General features: G+C 39.3%; 1 protein-coding gene across 7 annotated transcripts in view; it reads left to right on the top strand.

Moving 5' to 3' along the window:
• BIVM (basic, immunoglobulin-like variable motif containing) overlaps positions 1-22,900 on the top strand; it is a 30,849-nt gene continuing 7,949 nt past the window's right edge. The window contains exons 1-6 of one of the 7 annotated variants that reach the window (XM_087814242.1): positions 254-373; positions 13,611-14,207; positions 19,248-19,374; positions 19,798-19,893; positions 20,175-20,279; positions 20,497-20,591. In XM_087814242.1, the coding sequence (XP_087670368.1) occupies positions 13,730-14,207; positions 19,248-19,374; positions 19,798-19,893; positions 20,175-20,279; positions 20,497-20,591 (901 nt within the window). In that variant the 5' untranslated portion in view covers positions 254-373; positions 13,611-13,729. Of the gene's footprint in view, positions 374-1,419; positions 1,508-12,293; positions 14,208-19,247; positions 19,375-19,797; positions 19,894-20,174; positions 20,280-20,496; positions 20,592-22,900 lie in introns of those variants that run through there. The other 6 variants (XM_016203854.2, XM_087814243.1, XM_087814246.1 and 3 more) reach the window with 6 other exon arrangements.

Here is a 22,900-nt window from a genome sequence, read left to right as displayed (position 1 = left end):
ACCATCGCTCGCTCATTTATTTACTTTGCGGTCTCGGCTTTCAGGGAACAGATAAATACTAGGTGTCCATTAGGAGGGCACGTGGGCCTGGAGGCACAGCTAAGCGTTTTTTTCTTTAACTTGTCACCATATCCTCCGCACGTGCAGAGGTCAGGCATAAAACACGATGAAAGGAAGGTGTCAGTGATATGACGACTGGACTCCGGGCACAGCCATCCAGGGCGCAGTCCCCGTACTTTCTGATGGGACGCGAGACACCAGCCTCAGGGAAACCCGGGGAGCGTCGCAGGCTGCGCGCTGGAAGCTGTGATCCGGGTCAGTAGCGGGGTTTCGCCGCGGCCGCAGCGACCCGACCCCACCGGACAGGCTAAAGGTACCGGGGGCTGTGGGCAGAACCGAAGGGGCGGTCGGCGGCTGTGCGCCCTGCGCGCCGGGTCTCGTGCCACGCGCCCGGGCGCCGCGGGCCGGGCCTGGCGAAGCCCGCCTTTTCTAGGCGCCGCCAGCGCCGCCGGGGCCCTCGGGGACCACCCACCCTCCCGAGCCCGCGGCCGTCCGGGTGGAGGTCACTGCGTCGGTGCGCGTTCTCCTGGGGAAAAGGGGTGACGAGCTGGGCAGTAGGGTGAAGGGAAGCGCGAGGGAGGCAAGGAACCAGTCCTCTCGGGAACAAAGCCAAATTTGGAGTTGCCCCCTCGTACGCCGGCGGCTAACTCCAGGAGCCCGCCTTCCTCCCAGCTACGCTGTGCAGGACCCCTGTCTGGAGTGCGCGGCGGCCACCCCCTCGCCCCTGCGCGCCCCCCGCGGCCAATGTGCTTTCCAGGAGTCACGGTCAGCTCTGGATTCGGACCCAGAGCCTCCTCCTCTTCCTCCCTCCTCTCGACCTTGCCTGCTGCCCCGAAAACTCAGACGGGCCTAGGGGCTCCGCGGGACAAAGCGGGCCTGTGCGGGGGTTTCCTTTTCTGTTTTCTTTTTTGCACTTCTCATTAGTAATGATATCAACTCGCGCATTCCAAAGCCCGAATCGGGGGGCTCTCTTCGCCTGGGGACAACTGCCCAGTCCCACCAGCCAAGGTGCCGAGAGCATCCGGAGCGTCCTGGGGCGGGTAAGAGGAGGTCACCCCGCAAGCCTCTGCCCACTCCCCCCGGCGGCAAACTCCGGCTTCCGGCGGGGACCGAGGGCGGGAGGAGGGGCCAGGAGGCCCGGCTGCGGCGACGCCAGCGGACTCGGGCCATTGGGAATGCGCGGGGGTCGGGGAGACTGCTGGAGTGGCCGGCGCCGGGGGCGCACCGCGCCTTTCCCTCTGGGCCGGCGCCGCCCACGCGCCAAGCCGCTGGGCGCCCGGCCCCGGCCTGCGCGAGCGCCTCCCCCACCCCGAGGCCTCCGAGCGCCGCGCGCCGCTAGCTGCGCAGAGGAGGTCGGTGGGGACGCCGCTCGCCTCCCCAGGGCCGGTGCGCGGGAAGACGCCGGGTTTCCATCGTAGGCTGGCACCTCCGCAGGCGAGTGGTTCAGGTCTGACTGAGGGAGCGAGGCCTGGGGGGCCCGGGGAGGGGTCGGGGTGGAGCGCGGCGGGGGCGGGGGCGGGGACCCAGACGAGACGCGGGGGCTGCGTGCGTCTGGTTTGGCCTCCGGCAGTGCGCCCTTTGTAAGTCACTCACCTGCCTCTGTGTCTCAGTGGCCTTGCTCACAGAATATAGATCATAAGAGTCGTCATGTGTGGAAAGCTTTTCTGAAGAGATTTAAGATGTTTAGTTCTCTAAGCAAACATGTTCCTTAAAAATGCCGATTTAAAATGTAACCGGAGAAGAATGTGACCTAGGCAGTGAGTATTCTCACAAATGGAAGGGTTAGTTTGCAAAACAGTTCAAGTCGTTACTCTAGCGGTGCGTTTAGAGCTGGCCATTTTACGAAATTTTTTTTGCGCACAAGTAAACAGTACTTTCGTTGCTTGTGCCATGATCTTATAAATAAATCATTAATTTGAGCATTACATCCTGCAGTCATTTTTATTAGTAAATCTTAATATAGCATCGTCTCAGTTACCTGCATTGGGGAACTTCAGTTTTCACAGCTGAGAAGTAGGGAGAAGAAGAGGAGGCCCTTTGGCTAATACCCCAGTTCTTGATTCCTAAGGCCACTCCTGGGTAAGCCCTCCTGGGCTTCTAGGCTCTTTAGCTGGGATTTACAATAATGCCTGACACTGGGATTTAAAAATAAGTATTTGTAGATGATACTTCGACAAATGCTGGGCCTTGGGAATACAATCGTCAGGAAAACCAGACTTGCAAGAGGCAGACACTCGTCACACAAACACACCGGGGTATAAATGTAAAATGGCACCCTGGTTCAAACCTATGAAAGAAAGGAGCTGAGCATGTAGCATATACAGGGTGACCTTGTCCATTTTGAGGAGCAAAGAAAGCACTCCCCACCCCCAAAGTGACATTTGAAGGTATCTGAAGGATATATGGAAATTAACTAAAGGAGGGTGAGTAGGAATAAACAGCACTTAGAGAACGGAAAGTTGGTCAGTGTGGAGGCAGCAGGGAGAGAAGCGGGAGAGGGTGGATGAGATGGGTCCAGATTAGGGGCTGGCTTTTGTTCCTAACAGCAGAAGGTTTTAGCCAAAGGAGTTAGATGCTACATGCTTTACTTTCTAATACCTGTGCACAGGTCATATTAGAAATACCAGCTCAGGGTGGGGGTGGGGGCTAGGAGTGGGAATGGAATTGAGAATGGTTTATAAAAATGACAAAAGCAGATACAAGGTATGAGAAAACTGAGAGCTGCGGGCTATGTATTGGAGGGACAAACTGCCTCTCTGTCCCTCACTACCTCCTGAGGCTATAATTACAATAGAATACAATTATTGGCATCTCTAATGTCTCTGTTACCAGTAATAATTTGTGCTTAGTTCACTTGTAAGAATGCCTGAGGACACAATAATACTAGCACCCTTGGCCTCATGGAGATCTCATTGAAGTGGGGAGAAAACACAGGATCAGATAGATAAGGGAAAAAAATAGCGCTATAGCAATGTTTGGGTCATGGGATTTGGATAATTTTTACTTTCTCTGTAATATCTTTTGGCACTTTGCAATATTTTTCTGTAATTTGTTTTACTATGTGGTAAAATTTATAAATATTACAGTCTTTCAAAGCAAATTTCCATACATTGTGTTTCAATGAGAAAGTTTGCAAACCACTCTAAATTTACTCTTGGCTTTTATTGACAATAAATATAAAATACTCTTTTATATTTGATTTTTGCTTTTTATTTTATTATGGTAAAAGTGCAACCAAAGGTGTCATTTTTTTTTTTTTTTTTTTAATCATTGACCATCATTTAAAAGCAATCAAACCCAAACAACAAAACCAGACTTAAATTTTTTATTAGTCAGTTGCTTTGTTCTTTCTTATCTTTAGCTTTGGAAGCTTGGCCCCTTTTGTGTGTGAATGCATTAATTTCCCTTTGCATTTGTTTTTGATAAGGACATTCTTATATATAGGTTCCAAATCAGCATCTTTCATAAAATCTCCACACAAGGAGCTGGTCCCACAGGTAAAATTCCATTCAGCCTAAGGAAGGAAGCTCTGGCAAAGTAGAAGCTAAGCTTGAGATGTAGAGATAGCAAGAGCAGCACCTAGAACACTTCTGTTTTCCCCACCAGACTAACTTCTGTACCCTTTGCTAATTGCCCTTTACCATGACCATTTGCTGTTTTCTTTCATGCCTCATCCTACAACAACCCACCCACACAACCCCAATGCTACAAATAATACCTCTCTGTGTCACCAACACCAGAGAGGTGTTACCAGATAGTGCCCTGAGTCAGTGGGAGAGGGTTGTCCCCAACCTCGACCCTTGTCTGCTCCTATAAATGAGTTTATATGAGAGACCTTGATTGCGTTGTGATTAAGTCAATTTTATTAAAGCAATTAAAGCATGCACCTTTATTAAAGAAGCAAGGCAAGCAAATCTATATATCTGGCTTATGAAGCAGCACAGATGGGCTCTCAGCTAATCTGAATAGCGAGTTGGGTGGGGTTCCAAGGTGTTATATATCCTCTGGTCTATAGGTCTCAAAATTCCTTTGCTGAATATTTTGGTACAGATTAATTCTCAAGCTTTCTTTTACTTTGTTGTGGCCTTCCCAGAGTTCATGAGAAGCACCTGGCAATTGTAGCTTGCCAAGCCTTGAGACTGCTGGCTTTTCTGCTTAGGGAGTAAAATTGCCCCTTTTTACCTTTCTGCTTCCCCACATCCATTCTTGCATTCTCTTGTTAGGGAGGTTTTTAGGTTTTTAACCATTTGCTCTCCAGTGCCCTTGGCTGGGGGGGAAAATAGCTTGTTATTTACAAGGTGGCTGCAAATTGCCCACACCCTTTGGCCTTGTTTTAACTTTCCTGTCTCAGTTTCCCTATTCCACTTGCCTTGGAATTTTCCTAGCTCCTTACTGCCCTATCCATACTATGGCTTTTAGAGAAAGACATAAGGATAACATAAAAAAATAGAAAAGGCTATTCTAGGACATCTGCTTAAAATCAGAGAAACCAACTCCTCAGAAAAGCAGTTAGGTTTCATGTACTCCACTTCTCTTGCATCTCCCTCCACTGTCACCATCATGTCAGGAAATGAGGAAGACGGAGAAGGCATAACAGATTCCTACCTTGGGATTCACTATACCTGCTCCTAGGATTTCTTAACTAAACAAACAAACAAACAAACACAAGGAAGTTTTGAAGCCACCAGAGGTTCCATCTTTGTTGGTGAAGCTCCTGCAAAACAGACCCCCCCTATAAATAACTATAAACTCTGGACAAGTTACATGAAAGTTTGAGTAGAGGGCATTTAAACATTCTTTAAAAATAAAGAAAATGGAATCTTTTATGGAGGTCTGTTTCCTTAAATTACATGAAGGACATGCAGTACCTTCATTATTTTCTCCCCACAGACTCAGGGTAATAATCTGTTATTTCTTATCATCTTAGTCATAGGTTTTGTTATTCAGTATTTGTATGATGGATTTTATATAGTTAGTTTCCTGTAATCTGTAAAAGTTATTCTCATTTCTAATTTTTTAAGTAAGCAGATGGGCAGAGATTTTTAACAAGTCAATGTCAAATTGGTCACCCAGGTGGGTTGAATCTCTTGAATGCTACTCCATTGCTAAAGCCCTGCAAAGCGGGCTTGCTCAGCTCTGGCACCTGCATCAAGTTGCCTCCTGCACCACCTGTAACGGTTTCATTCGTCCAGGTTTTCGTTTGATATAAATCTGCATCTTCCTCGATGCTCTCAGTTGCTTTTTAAATTTTTCTCTCTTTTTCCCCCTAAAGGAATCAGTTTAGAATTGGATTTTAGTTTTTGCTGAGATTGATCAGAAGTTGGTGACTACCTGGATTGGATCCTGTTTTTTTGTCAGATGACAGATACTTAAAAAATTTAAATTCTGGGGAGATCCAAGATAGTGCCAGAGTAGGTGGATGTTATGTTAACTTCCTCCCAGGACCAGACTGGAATTAAAACTGAAATATAAAGCAATCAACCTGAATAACCAACTGAAGACTAGCTGAAGAGAAGTTTTATAAACAAGGATTTACAGAAGCCAGAGATTCGTAGGAAGGACAGAGATGCAAAAAGGGCTGGCCCCACACCAGCGAGTGACAGCTGAGATTCTGGAGGAATATCTCAGCTGCAAAGGTTCCCCCTAAGGAGCATGGGTCTCAACCCCAAGCTGGGCTCCCTAGCCCAGAGCACCAGAGCTGGGAAGAGGCGCCCACATAACATCTGGCTGTGAAAATCAGCAGGGATTCTGTCTGCCAGGGAAAGATGGGAGTCTGCAAGAGACACAGGAGCCCTTGTCAAGGGCCAATGCACAATATCTCTTTTGCAGCCACTCGCCTGGGCTTCCACAGAGGGAGGGCTGAGCAAACTAGAGTTGCATGAGGAGAGACTGAGGTTTGTGGCTCTGGAGAGAGAGCTAAAAGGACAGCCACCAGGATACCTGTGTTGAATCACTCTCCCACATCACAGATACCATCTTTCTTCGGTGGAGTACTCCCTTGCGTACACCATCAGCTTGGGGGAAAGCAATTGTTCCACCCTCTGGACTCTGTGTAGCACCACTCTGCAGAGCTTTTCCCTGCTGAGGAGTCAGCTGCCAAGGCTGGAGTGTAGAGCTTTTATCAGACTCAGGGGGTATCAGTGACTGAGTTGTGTGGCTTTGTGGCAGGGGCCATTCCCTCTACTTTCCTGTGAACCTGACTAGTGCCTCCTCTTCACGGGAGACCTGCTAGCTACATCCTTTTGACTTCTGGCAGCCACATCCTGTTGAGATTGGGCTCTTAGCATAACCTGGAATAGACTGAGTTGTGTGGTTCTAGGACAGGGGTCATTTTCCCCTCATATACCTGAACAATGGAGAGCCTTCCCTTCATACAGTCAAATTGTGGTCTATTTGGGCCTGGTAAATTTTGCTGCCTCACCCTGACAGCTCCCGGAGACCCTGCCCCACCACAAAGGTGTGTGAGCACCCAGTGGGTGGCAGTTAGACTTGGTATGCTCTGGATCATTTACTAATGGCCTCAGACCCAGCACTGGCACTGAAACTGAACTTGTATCGATCAGGTGAACACCACTCCCCTTACCTGGTGACTCACTGAGAACCTACCTCACGCAACTCGAATATGGCCAGAGGCTCGTTCATTGACTGAGCTTAACAGGCAGCAGTAGGCGGAGGCAGGCAGAGGCATATCTTGGGGTGCCTTGGGACTTTTGCTGACCTGCCACTGGCCCCTGTGCTGGTAGAAGATGTCCTTGCAGTGCAGCTTGGTCATTCCTGCTCACACCCAGGACCAGAAGAATCAGCCACAAACTGTGCCTCACTTTCTAACTCCAAACAGGTTGCCAAGGGCTAGTCATAGGCAGCATCTGACATTGGCATGCACCACAGTCCTTCCGAAGAGGCCAAAGAAACGACATGCCTAGTGATCAGCTTTAGACAACGTCAGAGCAGGATACAGTTAGGTTCATAATTGGCATATCCAAAGGGAGATCTCAGTAGGCACCAGATCCTGCTCAGGGGAATTCCACTTTGCATGGTCAACACCTACAAAGCAGCTTGTACATTGAGGTATAGGTTAATTCTCACATTCAGCCAGCTTGAGGACTGACCCAACACATGAACAGGCCAATAGAAGCCAAGACCCAATTACAACAGGAGGGCCCACATAACACACATAAGGGATATGCATGGATCACCCAGCTCAAGTGATCAAGGATGTTATGCCCTTGGGTCCCAGAGGACAGCTATTACGTAAGGCCACCCTACCATAACTGAGAGTCGTAACAGATCTACCTAATACATGGAAACAAACACAAAGAGGCAACCAACATGGGGAGACAAACATTCCTCAAATGAAAGAATAGGAGAAATCTCCACAAAAATAGCTAAATAAAATGGAGACAAACAATTTATCAGATATAGAGGTAAAAAATGGTTATAAGGATGCTAAAGAAACAGAACTGCAGCAGCATGGAAAAGGGCATAAAAACCATAATGAACCAGTTGGGAATGAATAATAACATATCTGACATAAAAAATACACTGGAAGGAATAAAATGTAGGTTAGATGAACCAGAGGATCAAATCAGCGATTTGGAAGGCAAGGTGGAAAAAAACAACCAATCATAGCAACAAAAAGGAAAAAGAATTTGAAAAAATGAGGATAGTTTAAGGGACCTTTGAGACAACTAGAAGTGCAATAACATTCACATCATAGGGGTACCAGAATGAGAAGAGAGAGCAAGGAATTGAGAACCTATTTGAAAAATTTTGACCAAAAATTTTCCTGGCCTGGTGAAGGAAAAATACACACAAATACAGGAAGCTCACGGAGTCACAAACAAGATAAACCCAAAGAAGCTCACACCAAGACACATCATAATTAAAATGGCAAAGGTTAAAGACAAAGAGAATCTTAAAAGTATCAAGAGAAAGACAGTTACCTCTAAGAGAGCTCCTATAAGACTGAGAACTGATTTCTCAACAGAAACATTTCAGGCCAGAAGGGATTGGCATGAAATATTCAAAGTGATGAAAAGCAAGGATCTATAACCAAGACTACTTTACACAGCAAGGCTATCATATAAAATTGAAGGAGAAATAAAGAGCTTGTCAGACAACATAAAAGCTAAAGGAGCTTGTTACCACCAGCCAATATTACAATAAATATTAAAGAGCTTACTTAAAGAAGAAGAGGGAGAGGAGGAAGAAGAAAGAAGAAGAAGGAAAAAGAAGAAAGGAAAACGAGAAACAGAGCAACATAGGAGAACAAAATGGCATTAAATACTTACCTATCAATAATCACTTTAAATGTTAAAGGCTTAAATGCTCAATCAAAAGACATAGGGTAGCTGAATGGATAAGATAACAAGACCAATATATCATGCTGTGTACAAGGGACCCACCTCAGAACGAAATGTACATACAGACTTAAAGTGATGGACAAAGATATTTCATGCAAATGGAAAGGAAAAAAAAGCTGGGGTAGCAATACTTATTTCAGACAAAATAGACATTAAAACAAGGCTATAGTATGAGACAAAGAAGGACACTACTTAATAATAAGGGGAGCAATCCTACAAGAGGATGTAACCTTTATAAACATGTATGGACCCAACATAGGAGCACCTAAATATATAAAGCAAATCTTGATGGACATAAAGGGAGAGATCGACAGTAATATGGTCATAGTAGGGGATTTTTAACACTCCATTGACATCAGTGGATGGATCTTCCAGACAGAGAATATCAACAAGGAAACAGAAGCCTTAAATGACACAGTATGTCAGATGGATTTAATGAATATCTTCAGAGCAGTTCACCCCAAAGCAACAAAATATACATTGTTTTCAAGTGCACATGGGAATTTTCTAGGATAGACCACATATTAGGCCACAAAACAACGCAAATTGAAGAAGATTGAAATCATATCATGCATCTTCTCTAAACACAATGGTATGAAACTAGAAATCAATCACAAGAAAAAAATGGAAAAACATAAAAACGTGGAAGCTAAATAACATGTTAGTAAACAATGAATGAGTTACCAATGAGATCAAGGAAGAAATAAAAAGATATTTGAAACAAGTGAAAATGAGATCACAACCACCCCAAATATATGGGATGAAGCAAAAGCAGTCCCATGAGGGAAATTCTTAGCCTCAGGCCTACCTAAAGAAACAAGAAAAATCTCGAATAATCCATCTAACATTACACTTAAAGTTACTAAAAAAAGGATAACAAAACCTAAAGCAAGAAGAAAGGAAATAATAATGATTATGGCAGAAATAAAATAGAATCTAAAAAGACAATATAAAAGGTCAATAAAACCAAGAGATTTTTTTTTTGAAAAGATGAAACAAGATTGACAAACCTTTAACCAGATTCATCAAAAAAAAAAAAAAAAAAAGAACACAAATCAGAATTAAAGATGGAGAAATAACAACTGACACCACAGAAATACAGAGGATTGTAAAGAAATATTATGAACAACTATACGCCAAGAAGTTAGACAATCTGGATGAAATGGATAAATTCCTAGAAACACACAATCTTCCAAAACTAAATCGGAAAAACATAAAAATGGAAAAACATAAAAATCTAAATAGATTACAACTAACAAAAATAAGCAGTAATAAAGTAAACTCCCAACAAACAAAACTCCTGTACCGGATGGCTTTACAGGTGAATTTTACCAAAGCTTCAAAGACGAGCTAACTCCTATCGTCAAACTTTCCAGAAAATTTAAGAGGAGGGAAGACTCCCAAGCTATTTGTGAGACCAGCATTATGCTAATTTGAAACCCACATGAAGACACTATACAGAAAGAAAATTATAGACCAGTGTCTCTGATGAACAAAGATGCTAAAATCCTCAACAAAACATTATCAAAACAAATCCAACAATACACTAAAAAGATGATGTACCATGAAAAAGAGAGATTTATTCCAGAGATGCAAAGTTGGTACAATATCCAGAAATCAATAAATGTGATGTACCACATAAGCAAAATGAAGGTAAAAATTACATGATTAAATCAATAGATGCAGAAAAAGCATTTGATAAAATCCGTCACCCATTTATGATAAAAACTCTCAGCAAAGTGATAATAGAGGGAACATACCTCAACATAACAAAGGCCATATGTGACAAAGGCCATATATCACAAACCCACAGCTAACGTCATATGCAATGGGCAAAACCTGTGTTTCCGTTAAGATCAGGAACAAGACAGGGATGTCTACTTTTACCACTCTTATTCATCATAGTACTTGATACCCTAGCCACGGCAATCAGACAATGAGAAGAAATAAAAGGCATATAAATTGGAGAGGAAAAAGTACAACTGTCATTATTTGCTGATGACATGATACTGTATATAGACAACCGTAAAGATTCCCCTGCAAAAAATCTACTAAAACCCATAAATGAATTCATTAAAGTAGCAGGATACAAAAATAAATATCCAGGAATCAGCTGCATTTTTATATACCAATACTGAACTATAAGAAAGGGAAACTAATAAAACAGTCCCAGTTGCAACTGCATAAAAAACAACAATCTAGGAATCAATTTAACCAAGGATTTAGAAGACCTGTACTTGGAAAATTGTAAGACACTGAAATAGAAATTGAAGAAGATATAAATAATTGGAAGCATATACCATGTTTGTGGATAGGAAGAATTAACATCATTAAAATGCTCTTACTACTCAAAGCAATCTATAGATTCAATGCAATTCCTATCAAGATACTAATGCTATCTTGCACAGAAATAGAACAAAAATTTGTATGGAACCACAAAAGACCCCCGATGGCAACAGCAATCATGAGAAAGAACAAAGTTGGAAGAATCATGCTACCTGATATTAAACTATACTGCAAAGCCATAGTAGTCAAAACAGTATGTTACTGGCATAAAAACATACATATAGATCAATGAAATAGAATAGAGAGCCCAGAAATAAACCCACACCTTTATGACAATTAATATTTGACAACAGGGTAAAAGAAACAACCAATGAGGTAAAGATAGTCTATTTAATAAGTGGTGTTGGGAAAATTGGACAGATATGTGCAAAAAAGTGAAACTAGACCACCTTTCTTACACCATACACAAGAATAAAATAAAAATGGAATAAAGACTTAAATGTTAGACTTGAAACCATCAAAATCCTAGAAGACAACATAGGTAGGAAAATATTGCACATTTCTCATAGCAATATTTTTTCTGATACATCTTCTCGAGCAAGGGAAACAAAGGAAAAAATAAATAAATGGGAATATGTCAACGAAAGGTTTTGCACAGCAAAGGAAACTGTCAACGAAATGAAAAGACAACCCACTGAATGGGAGAACATATTTGCCAACGATACATCTGGTAAGGGCTTAATATCCAAAATTTGTAAAGAACTTATAAAACTCAACACCATTAAGACCAAACAACCCAATTAAAATGTAGGCAAAGGACCTGAATAGACACTTTTCCAAAGAGGACATACAGATGGCCAGTAGCATATGAAAAGATGCTCAATGTCATTAATCATCAGAGAAATGGAAATTAAAACCACAATGAGATATCACCTCACATCTGTCAGAATGGCTGTCCTCAACAAATCAATGAACAGCAAGTGTTGATGCAGAGCAAAGGAAACCCTCGTGCACTGTTGGTGGGATTGCGGATTGGTGCAGCCACTGTGGAAAACAGTATGGAGTTACCTCCAAAAATTAAAAATGGAACTGCCTTTTGACCCAGCAGTTCCACTTCTGGGAATATATGCGAAGAAACCCAAAACTCTTATTTGAAAGAATGTATGCACCCCTATGTTTACTGCAGTGTTATTCACAATGGCCAAGATCTGGAAGCAGCCCAAGTGCCCATCAGGAGATGAGTGGATGAAAAAGCTGTGGGACTTTTACACAATGGAATACTACTTGGTCTTAAAAAAGGAAAGGTTACCTTTTGTGACAGCATGGATGCCCCTGGAGAGTATTAAGTGAGAGAAGCCAATTAGAGAAGGACAAGTGCTATATGATTCCATTTATATGTGGAATCAAATGAACAAAATAAACTAAGAAAGAAACAGATTCATAGATACACCGAACAGACTGCCTGCCCTCACAGGGGGAGGGGGAAATGGGTGAAAAAGGTGAAGGAATTAAGCAAAAAATAAAACTCAGACACAGACAACAGTATGGTGATTACCAGAGGGAAAGTGGGGTGAGGGGAGGTAGAAGAGGGTAAAAGGGGGTAAATACTGTTGGAAGGAGACTTGGGATGGTGAACACACAATACAGTATACAGATGATGTATCATAGAATTGTACACCTAAAATCTATATAATTTTATTGACCCATGTTACCCTAATACATTCAATAAAAAAAATGCTAAAGGAAAGTAGTAGGAGCTAAAAAATGAAATAAAAAATCAAGACTGCTTAAACTTTTTATTCTGTAGTTTCTGTTGATTTACATCTGTGCTTATTAGCCTTCATGTATCCTTTGTGCCTATATGCTTTTTAAATAACGTTGCTAATATCTTGTTTTTCTATACAGCTTTATTGAGATACAATTCAGACAGCATCCAATTTAGCCTTTTTAAATTGTACAATTACATGACTTTTAGTATATTCACAGTGTTGTGCATTCATCACCACAGCCAATTATAGGATATTTTTATTACTTCAAAAAGAAACCCGTTACCCCCAACCTCCTTTTACCCTCCCGTCCTCAGTAACCACTACTCTACTTTCTGTCTCTATGGAATGGATTTGCATATTCTGGACACTTCATCTAAATGGAGTTATAACACTATCAAGTCCTTTGTGACTGGCTTTATTCACTTAGCACAACGCTTTCAAGGTGCATCCATGTTGTAGCACGGTTCAGTACCTCATTTAGTTTTATTGCCTAATATTCCATAGTATGGATAATACCACGTTATTTATTCATTCACTAGTTGATGAATGTCTGGATTGTTTCCACTTTTTGGCTATCATGAATAATGCTGCTATGAACATTTGTGTAGACATACGTTCTCACTTCTCTTGGATGTATACCTAGGAGTGACTTTGCTGGATCACTTGGTAACTCTAAATGTTTCAGAAACTGTTTTCCAAAGTGACTGACCATTTTGCACTTCCATTATCAGTGTATGTGAGTTCTAGTTTCTCCACATCCTTAACAATCTTTATTATTATCTTTTTTATTATAGTCATACTGGTGGGTGTCAGGTGGTATCTCATTGTGGTTTTGATTTGCATTTCTGTGATGGCTAATGATGTGCTTAATTTTCATGGGCTTATTGACCATTTCTGTATCATCTTTGGAGAAGTGAGTATTCAGATACTTTGCCTATTTTAATTGGGCTATTTGTCTTTTTTTACTCTAATGCATTGTTTTAAAATAATTTTTTATTAGGACAAATGGTCAGTGATCATAACTTTAAAAATAAATACTTATTGAATGAAGGCATATGACACTTGGTACAGTTTTTAGGGTTCTTTGTAGTGTCTGGTGGATTGTTGATCTCTCTCCTCCCTCTTTTCTTAGGGGCCCATTTTGCAGCTCTCAAGTTTTTGTAGAATGGTGTAAACAATTGTCACAATTTTTCAAGAAACAGAAAGAGTTGCACCTTCCTCCTCCTAATAGAACTTTTATAGTTGCATTCAATGCCTAACGTTGCAGAAGCAGAAAGGGCAAATGATTCTGGAAATGGTGAGCACAAATCCGAGAGAAGGTCTCCTGAAGAGAACCTACAAGATGCTGTACAGTCTTTTTGCACACATACCTCAGGAGCACCCTTGACTCCCAAAGGAGATGGTCATTATCCGTGGAGCTGTCCAGTGACCCATACTCGGGAGAAAATTTATGCCATCTGTTCAGACTATGCCTTTCTCAACCAGGCAACCTCAATCTATAAAACTTCAAATCCATCCCGCTCTTCTTGCCTCCCCGATAGTACCTCTTTATCTGCTGGAAATAAATCATCAAGATACATTGGCATCCCAGCTAGTACATCCGAAATCATCTACAATGAGGAAAATAGCTTAGAAAACTTATCCAGTAGCCTGGGCAAACTACCTCTCGCATGGGAAATTGATAAATCTGAATTTGATGGGGTGACCACAAATGTGAAACACAAATCAGGTAAGGAAGGAGCCATGACGTTCACATGTGAAAATAGTAAGAAAACAATGTATCATTTTAATTTAAAGATAACCTTGGACATGGAACATTTGGTTCATTAATGTGTTGCTATTGGAAACTTCAAACATTACCATTGCAGTTTGAGAGCGTAGAAAAATCTAGGATGCTGTAGAATACAGGTATTACAGATAGATACATGGTGACTTAGAAAATGGTTAATGAGGCGGTTAGAGCAACATACTACCATGTTATAGTTGTGCAGGGAAATGAATTTCTATTTCCCAATTAAATATCTGGTTTTCTTTTCTGCCACATAACATTGAGACTTTTGTTGTTGCTGCAATTTTTTGAGTACCCTGCAAGGTCTCTAGGGTAACACTGAGTAGGTTGTCAGACTGCCCAATTTGGGTGCTGATCACCGAGGGAGCTCACTTCGGGTGCAGTGCACAGCCCTCACAATTGCGATATGGTGGTCCTCTAGCAAATACCAATGCTTTCCCCTCTTTTTGTAATTTTAATTTTTGTTTTACTCACAGTAACACAGGAATTTTATGAGGTAGGTACTTTTATCCCCTTTTCATTGGTGAAGAAATTGAGGCATGGAGGGGGTAAGTCGCCTGCCCAAATTTGCATAGCTAGGAAGTCATAGTAGAAGTAGGGTTTGTATTTTACTTCTAAGCTTCTCTGATCATTTTGTAAACCCACCAACTCTACCCATTCTTTTGCAAAATCAACTTGTTTCATGGAATGTTCTGTAAATTTGTAATTTTCAGGGTGTCAGGGGATTTCACTTTGTCTATATTTCTGAGTGACTGGGCTACAATTTGTTTTTGTTTTTTAAGTAATTAAAAAAAAATCTTTATTGATCTCAGAGAGAAGAAAGGAGAGGGAGAGAGAGATAGAAACATCAATGATGAGAGAGTCATTGATCGAGCCCGCAACCCGGGCATGTGCCCTGACCAGGAATCGAACCCTGATCGCCTGGATCCTAGGTCGATGCTCACCGCTGAGCCACGTCCGGCTGGGCTGGGCTACAGTTTTTTTAATGTCTTTTTCAGGTGTTGGAATTAGGGCAGTGCAGGTTTCCTAAGTCAAGTTGGGAAGTGTTTTCTCCTTGGGAAGTGTTTGTTGAGGGGTATTCAAAATCTCTGACTTTGATTATGTTGTCTTAATTTCCATGCTGTCAAATTTTATTTTGTCCATTTTGTCTAAGTGGTTAAGACCGTTGGCATAAAGTTGTTTCTAATAGTCCCTTTATTCTTTTCAAATCTATATGGTCTTTTGTAATAACTGTTCTTTCGTTCCTGAACTTGTCTTTTATTTTTTTCTTGCTAGGGGTTTATAGGTTTTGTTTATCTTTTCAAGCAACCAGCTTTTAGCTTTGTTAATTTTCTCAACTGTTTGTTTTCTATTTCACTGATTTCTGCTCATTATTTTCCCCCTACTTTTCTTCCTTTCAGTTTACTTTGTTCTTCATTCTCTGACTTCTTGACTCAAGACATTTCTGCTATAAACACTTAATGTTCTAAATTGCTCTCTAAGTCCTGTTTTAGCTATAGTCCACAAATTTTGATGTACTTTATTTTTACTATCATTTAATTTGAAGTGTTTTCTAATTTTCCTTGTGATTTCTTCTTTCATACATGCACTATTTAGAAGTATGCTTTGTAATTTCTAGATAATTTGTTTTTTCCCCTAAATATTGATTTCTAATTCAGTTCCATTGTGGACAGAGGACATATGATCTCAGTCTTTTTAAATTTACCGAGACTTGTTTTATAACTCAGCATATGATCTATGTTAGTGAAAGCACATGTGCACTTGAAAAGAAGGTGCATTCTGTAGTTGTTGGGTGTAGTGTTCTACAAATATTTATTAGGTCAGTGCTTTTGAAAGTATTACTCACATGTTCCATGTCTCTACTTAATTTTAGCCTTGTTCTATCAATTGCTGAAAATGGAGTATTAAAAATCTCCAACTATGATTGTGGAGTTGCCTTTTCTCCATTTAATTCTGTTGATTTTTGTTATCATGTAATCTGAAGCTGTTATTAAGTAGATACTTACACATTTATGATTTTTATTTCTTCTTGATGAATTGACCTTTTTATCATTATGAAATATTCCTCATTATTCCTGGCAATATTTCTTGTTCTGAAAGTACTTTGTTTGATGTTTATATAGCTCAGTGATTTTCAGCCGGTGCTCCATGGCACACTGGTGTGCCACAAGAATTTTTAAAACATGCACACCTGACTATTTAGTCAGGGGCACTAACCTCTTTTCACTTAGGTTGATAAATTAAAAAATGATGACAGCCAACACAACAATAGCCATCTTGTGTGAATGAATAAAAATTAGGCCTTTTTTGGTCAGATCAGCAAAAATTTGTTTTTTGGTGTCCTGCAAAATTTTAGTAATTAGTTTATGTTTGCCATGAGATGAAAATGGTTGGAAATCAGTACTATGGCTAATCTAGCTTTCTTTTGACTAGTTTTCAATGGGTACATATTTTTCTGTTCATTTATTTTCACCTGTGTCTTTTTATATTTAAAGCACATATCTTAAGATAGTGAAGTATATTCAGTGAATTGTTTATTTCAGATATTGTTTATCTTGGTTCTAGAATTTACCTTTTTAAATAGTGTTTGTTTCTTATTTTGGATTTGATATCTTTTCATTCGTTACTAGAGCATTTTATCCATCTCATAAAGCACAATTATAATCCCCACTTTAAAGTCCTTATCTGCCAATTTTAAAGTCTGAGTCATCTCACAATTTGCCCTTTTTTCTTTAGAATGTGTCACATTTTTTTCCCCTGTTTCCTCACATGTTCAGTAATTTTGGATTGTATCCTAAATATTGGTAATGTTATCTTACTGTGACTTTGGATTCTGGTATATTCTTCCAAACAGTGCTTTAAAAAAAAAATAAATTATTTAGCACAGTTAATTTGATTGGACCCAATCAACTCTGTCTCTTGAGGACATCTCAAATTTCAGTTCAATTCTTTCAGCTTTAGCGGTGCTGTTTGGGGTTTGCTGTGTGCATGTGTGAGCCTAAGATTTGGGCCAAATTTATATACAGAATTTAGATCTCCCCTTATCTGGCTCTCTTCTTCCTGGGGTCCCGCCACCTCTCTTTTTAGTAACTGTGATTGTTTAGAACTCAGTCCCATGGTTCTAAAAGCCAGTGTGGTGAATAGAGGTGTGTATATAGTATGTATATATATTTGATGTTGGGGCTCTGTGAGTGTGTTGTGGGCAGGGTGAGGTGTAGAAGAAGGAATCTGCCAATGACTAGGGGCAATGGGCAAAGGTTACTGGAGTTGATGAGATGGGGAGTCTTCAGGTGTCACTCTTTTGTTTCCTTCTCAAACTTAGCTTCCAGTTTGACAGAGCTTTCTTCCTCCAATTGAATGGAGTTTTGTTTTGGGACCAGTTCTCTGTGTGGCAGTGTGAGATGTTATGAAGGATGTTCATTTGGAACATATATCCTTATGTATCTCCAGGGACTTACAGGAGTAAGCTCAGAACAGAGAAGAACAGAGAACAGGCTTAGCTAAGCATTAGAGGAAAGTGTGTGGGTACAGACCACTGCTGAGGTTAGATTGCCATGTTCATTAGCCTCTAAAATTCTTAGTGACTGGGAAAACTTCTTAGGGAAAACTTAGGGCATTATTGGGCAGTGAAGACATCTCAAGAAATGGTAGAAAGTAGGTTTTCCATTTTCTGGATCTCTATTTATTATTAATGGAAATTTGCCATAATGAGATTCTCATTTTTTCAAGTTATTGTTTGCCAGTGGTTGTTTAGCTCTGTGAGAAATTTCATGTTCTCTGAAGACTTAGAATAACTAGAAGGGGATGGGGTGGGACTTGTTTCTAGATATAATAGTGTTTGCTTTAATAATATTTTAGAGAAATTACAGAAATTTCAGTAAAACAACAGTTTCTAAGTTCCAGCTGGTTTTGGGTACCAAATGATTTCAGTGTACAGCATCTTAAATGAATAAAATGGACCCTTTTCCATGTTTGTTTTCTGGGAATATGTCTATATAATTTATGTTTCATAATTTATGAATAACTCATAAAAATAAAACATTAGCTTTTATTTAATTTTTATAACAGATTTGATTATTTCATTTAAAATATTATATGTGTGACATTATTAAAGTATTTGAGCATAGCTATCTAAAATGTTAATGGTATTAGTGAAATAAGACTTGGATGTTATTAATATTTTAATTTATATAATATTTTGACTAATCCATTAGCATGGCTCAGAAATCAAAAGCATAAAAATTATACACTACAAAGTCTAAATCTTACTTTTGTCTTCCTTTTGTCTAGCTCCGAGTTTCCCTCCTCCCCATAGGTGACCACTAGTATTTGTCTTATGTGTCTTTTGCGGGAGGGGGGGTGGGAGAGAGAGAGACAGATAGAGAAAGGGATTGGAGAGGAAGTGAGGGAGAGAGAGCGAGAGAACATGCACATACACAGAAAAGAAACTTTGTTTTCTATTCTAGGTCCTGATGCTAAAGTCGCTTTTAATAACATACATATGTGTGCATCATTTTTAAACCATTTTGTGGGCTCTGTAGGCCTGCAGATATTTTTAAACATCATGATTGCATTAGTGGATCTAATGTTTTTACTTTTTAACAGAGTTACAGTAATGTGGTTTTATTGTTTTATAGAAAGGATTCATTTTCTAGAAAGTGCTCTAGTTAAATATTTTACTGTTGGTAATTTGATTTTCTAAATTAAAGATTTTGTCATTGATTCTTGTACTAGCTTAGGAATTGGAATATACAGATCTGATAGGAAATAACATTCATGCTTGTTTAAATATGTTTTTGTTTTCTCCCTTTAAGGTAGGAGAGTATTTTTGAAGATACATTTATTTCTTTAATATGTTTACAAATATCATTTTTAGAACTAGTGGCAGTTACTTTTTAAATTTTGTTCCACAATTACTATAATTGTCCTGGCAGTTTACTTCATCTTAAGCATTTTGTTTTTTCTACTCTTATATTCTAGGCAATGTAAAGAAACAAATTTCCAAGAAAAAGCCTTCAGATAAAAAAGGAAGGCATCAAAGGGATTGGCCTCAACAGTCTCCTCTTGAAGATATCAAACAGCGGAAAGTATTAGACCTCAGACGATGGTAATCTCTAAAAATATTTGTAGATCATATCTCTGATAAGGGTTTAATATCCAGAATATATAAAAACCTCATAGAACTGAAGTTGCAAATAATCACGCATGCAGCTCAGCTAGGAATATGCACTGAAATTTTAGTAGCTGGTGTCTAAATTTATACGCCATTATTTTTTCCCATTGGTTTGGATAATATCCACTTTTATTAGTAGTCATACTTAGCTGTCTCTATTAAAATTAATGATTTATTGTTCTTATGCACTTATGATGAGTTTAATAAATATAAACTATTTTAAGGGAATAAAGATTTTATATTGGTTTAAATGATCAAAATTTTCATTATGTTAATACTCTTAGTTGCCATGAGTGTTATATATTTAATACCTATTTTGTATTAATTCAAGTGAAGAAAACTCTTTTGTTTTCCCAGGTACTGCATAAGCCGACCACAATATAAGACTTCTTGTGGTATCTCCTCATTAATTTCTTGTTGGAATTTCTTATATAGTACAATGGGAGCTGGAAAGTGAGTATGTTAATTTATTGGTATCTCTACACTCCAAGTTATTCAGTGTTGCTATTTCTGTAATGGAAGGTTTTTAAGGATAAAATTGTCATAAATTGAGAAAAAACTGCTGCATTTTGTTTTAAGCCTTTTAGCTAAAATATATGCACACATTGCTTTTGATAAAATAAAAATTAAAAATATTACTAAAACTGCAAATCAGACAGACATATTAATATTGAGACAGGTTATATTTGAATGTGGTTGGAATTTTAAAATGAAAGGCAATGTTTCTTTTGTAGTCTTCCACCTATTACCCAAGAAGAAGCATTACATATTTTGGGCTTTCAACCCCCATTTGAAGATATTAGGTTTGGCCCTTTCACTGGAAATACAACACTTATGAGGTATGAACCCCTCACTTAGAGACAATACCTTATTTCTAATTCTGTAAAATAATAATGTTGTAGATGTGTGTTGATAGTAAACCATGTATCTAGCTGCCAGGCCCCAACCTGTAGTAGGTATATCAATTTGGGCTCTGCCTGAATTTCTCTAGAATTGGAATAGTGCCATCTTTGTTATGGAACTGTTACCATGAGCAAATCTTCTTGTTATTTTCAGATGGTTTAGACAAATTAATGAACACTTCCATGTAAAAGGATGCTCGTATGTTCTATATAAGCCTCATGGAAAGAATAAAACAGCTGGAGAAACTGGTAGGTAAACATACAGAAGATTTATACACATGTACACGCACATGCACATATATGCCTTAGACCATTTCGAGGAACGATTAGCCGTTTTGATTATGTAAGCGCTAAACACAGTCTGTTACTTTTATATTTCTCTGTCCGAGGGGGAAATCGTAATAGTAATCTGTAGGGCACTTTTCAGTATACAGTTTAATATTTTTAGCTCTTCTCATCTTTTTCTATGTGTATTTTCTGAAGGATGATTGATCTGCCTGCCCACCTTGGAATTTTCTTGTCTTCCTTTTCAATAACCAGTGGTCTTGCACAAGCCCTGCTTTATCTCTGAAGCTTTCCCTGGCACTTTAGAAGCCAATTACTCTTCATTTCTACAGTACTGATTATTTGTGTTTGTCATGTGGCATTTGGCATATGCTACCTTGTGTTATGTTGTGTCTTTTTAGTGTGTTCTGTCCAGCTCCTAGATCACAGGGCCTGCCCTTAGTAGCCCTTTGATTCTATATGTGGTACCCTATGACCTCACACATGTTACCCTAGAACTTCTGAGTATATTTAGAGGAGGAGTGGCACATGTGTCAAGTAAGTCTTCTGCTCTCTCATTGTGGAAGAAAGAGTTGCAGAAATAGGCTTTTCTCATTTGTCTCTGGGACATGCAGTAGTGAAAACCATTGTCACTTGTTGCTGTTTGTTTAAAAAATGCTATGAAATATATCTTCTCTTTTTGTTTCAGTTTTTTTTTTAAGGATCATTAGGCCTGTTTTCCACAATAAGCTTTAAGTTTTCCTGGGGACTATGCTTCTTTGATCTTATAACTCCCCCATTCTTGCTGACATGTTCATTTCCTCAGCTTACTCATGGAATAAAAACAAAATCCAGGGGTTTTGACAAAATTCACAGATTTAACTGTTAATATGCACTGAAGTATGTTTTTCAGAAATGCAGTTATTTACAGTAAAAGTTTGTGCTACAAGTTGTCAACATTGGTTTCAAACTATTGGTTCACTTCTTATTTTTTACTTACTATTATTATATTATTATTTATTATTCACTTATTATTATTCAGGTAGCTTCAAACTATTGGTTCACTTAGCTACCAACATTTGTGCCAGAGCAGTCTAGATTCATTTTTTTAATCAGCTAGCTTGAAAATTATACTAATGTTGATGTATTCCATTTTTATTCTTCCAGTAGGTATTATAGCTCATTATTTTCGCTTAACAGAGAATAGCTACCTCTGCCCTGTCCTGACATAACTCATGTAAATCCTCACTGTGGCACTGCTACCAGCTCTTACTGCAGTGCATTAGTGTAACTCAGCTGGGCTTTGCATTAAGATTTCATTTTCCTCATCTCCTGTTTTTCTCCAATTCATAATAGACACAAGTCCAGATAAATCATTTTAATGTGCAGTGCTAATAGATCTCTTTCTTTTTAAAGAGCTCTCCAGTGCTTGCTTAAAGCATAAATTCTTTAGCATCATTCAAAGCCAATATAGATTGGCTTTCCACTGCTGTCCTACATCTACCAGTTGTATTTAAAATATTTCAGGGGAATAAGAGCCTTGCAGGATATTATGTTGCTGGATTACAGAATCTGGCTCTTGTCTTTTTGAAGGTGTAAAAATACATTCCAATAAATTGTTCTAAAGTTCTCTATAGTTCTTCTATAGATGATCAGGTTCTAAAGAACAAACTCATACGTAACTCAGCAAATATCAGAGTGTTGATATATTAACTTAGAGTGATAAATATAATATCAGAGATGCCACAGTTCTCTTGTTGGCTGCTCAGGATATATACTCCTCACAGTACAGTAGGCGAGCTAATTCTAGTAGTTTTTTCCTCCTTTCTTTACACCATACAGATTAGGGCTATGCATTTGATAGTGGCTGCTTTGTTGTTTAAATTTTGGATTTTTAAGATACACTCTGGTCGAGAGTGAACATCGTTCTGAATTTAGTTTCCATCTGTAGCACATTTATATGTCTTGTCCTAAATGGAATTACTTTCTTGAATGTATTAAATACTGTATTTACTGTCTTTTATTTCAGAGGGTGATCTTTTTATGACCTTGTCCTGAAATTCTGGGGATGCCTCTATACTATCATACCCTATATTCTAAATTAGACTACTTGATGTTCTCTAGTTATATCCCTCCCCTCCAGTTTTTTTGTTTTTGTTTTTGTCTTCATGTTCTTTCCTCTGTCTGGATTATTAAAATCCTCCCACTTCAATAAGTTCCATGTTGGATGCCACCCCTTCTTGATTTCTTAGACCTGATGTGCTCTTTCTTCCTTGAATTGTAAACCTTTATTG

Source organism: Miniopterus natalensis, chromosome 2 (genome assembly GCF_054644295.1).
Source record: "Miniopterus natalensis isolate mMinNat1 chromosome 2, mMinNat1.hap1, whole genome shotgun sequence".
NCBI lineage: Eukaryota > Metazoa > Chordata > Mammalia > Chiroptera > Miniopteridae > Miniopterus > Miniopterus natalensis.
Note: the sequence above shows the minus strand (reverse complement) of the source record. Positions and strands in the feature narration are given on the sequence as shown.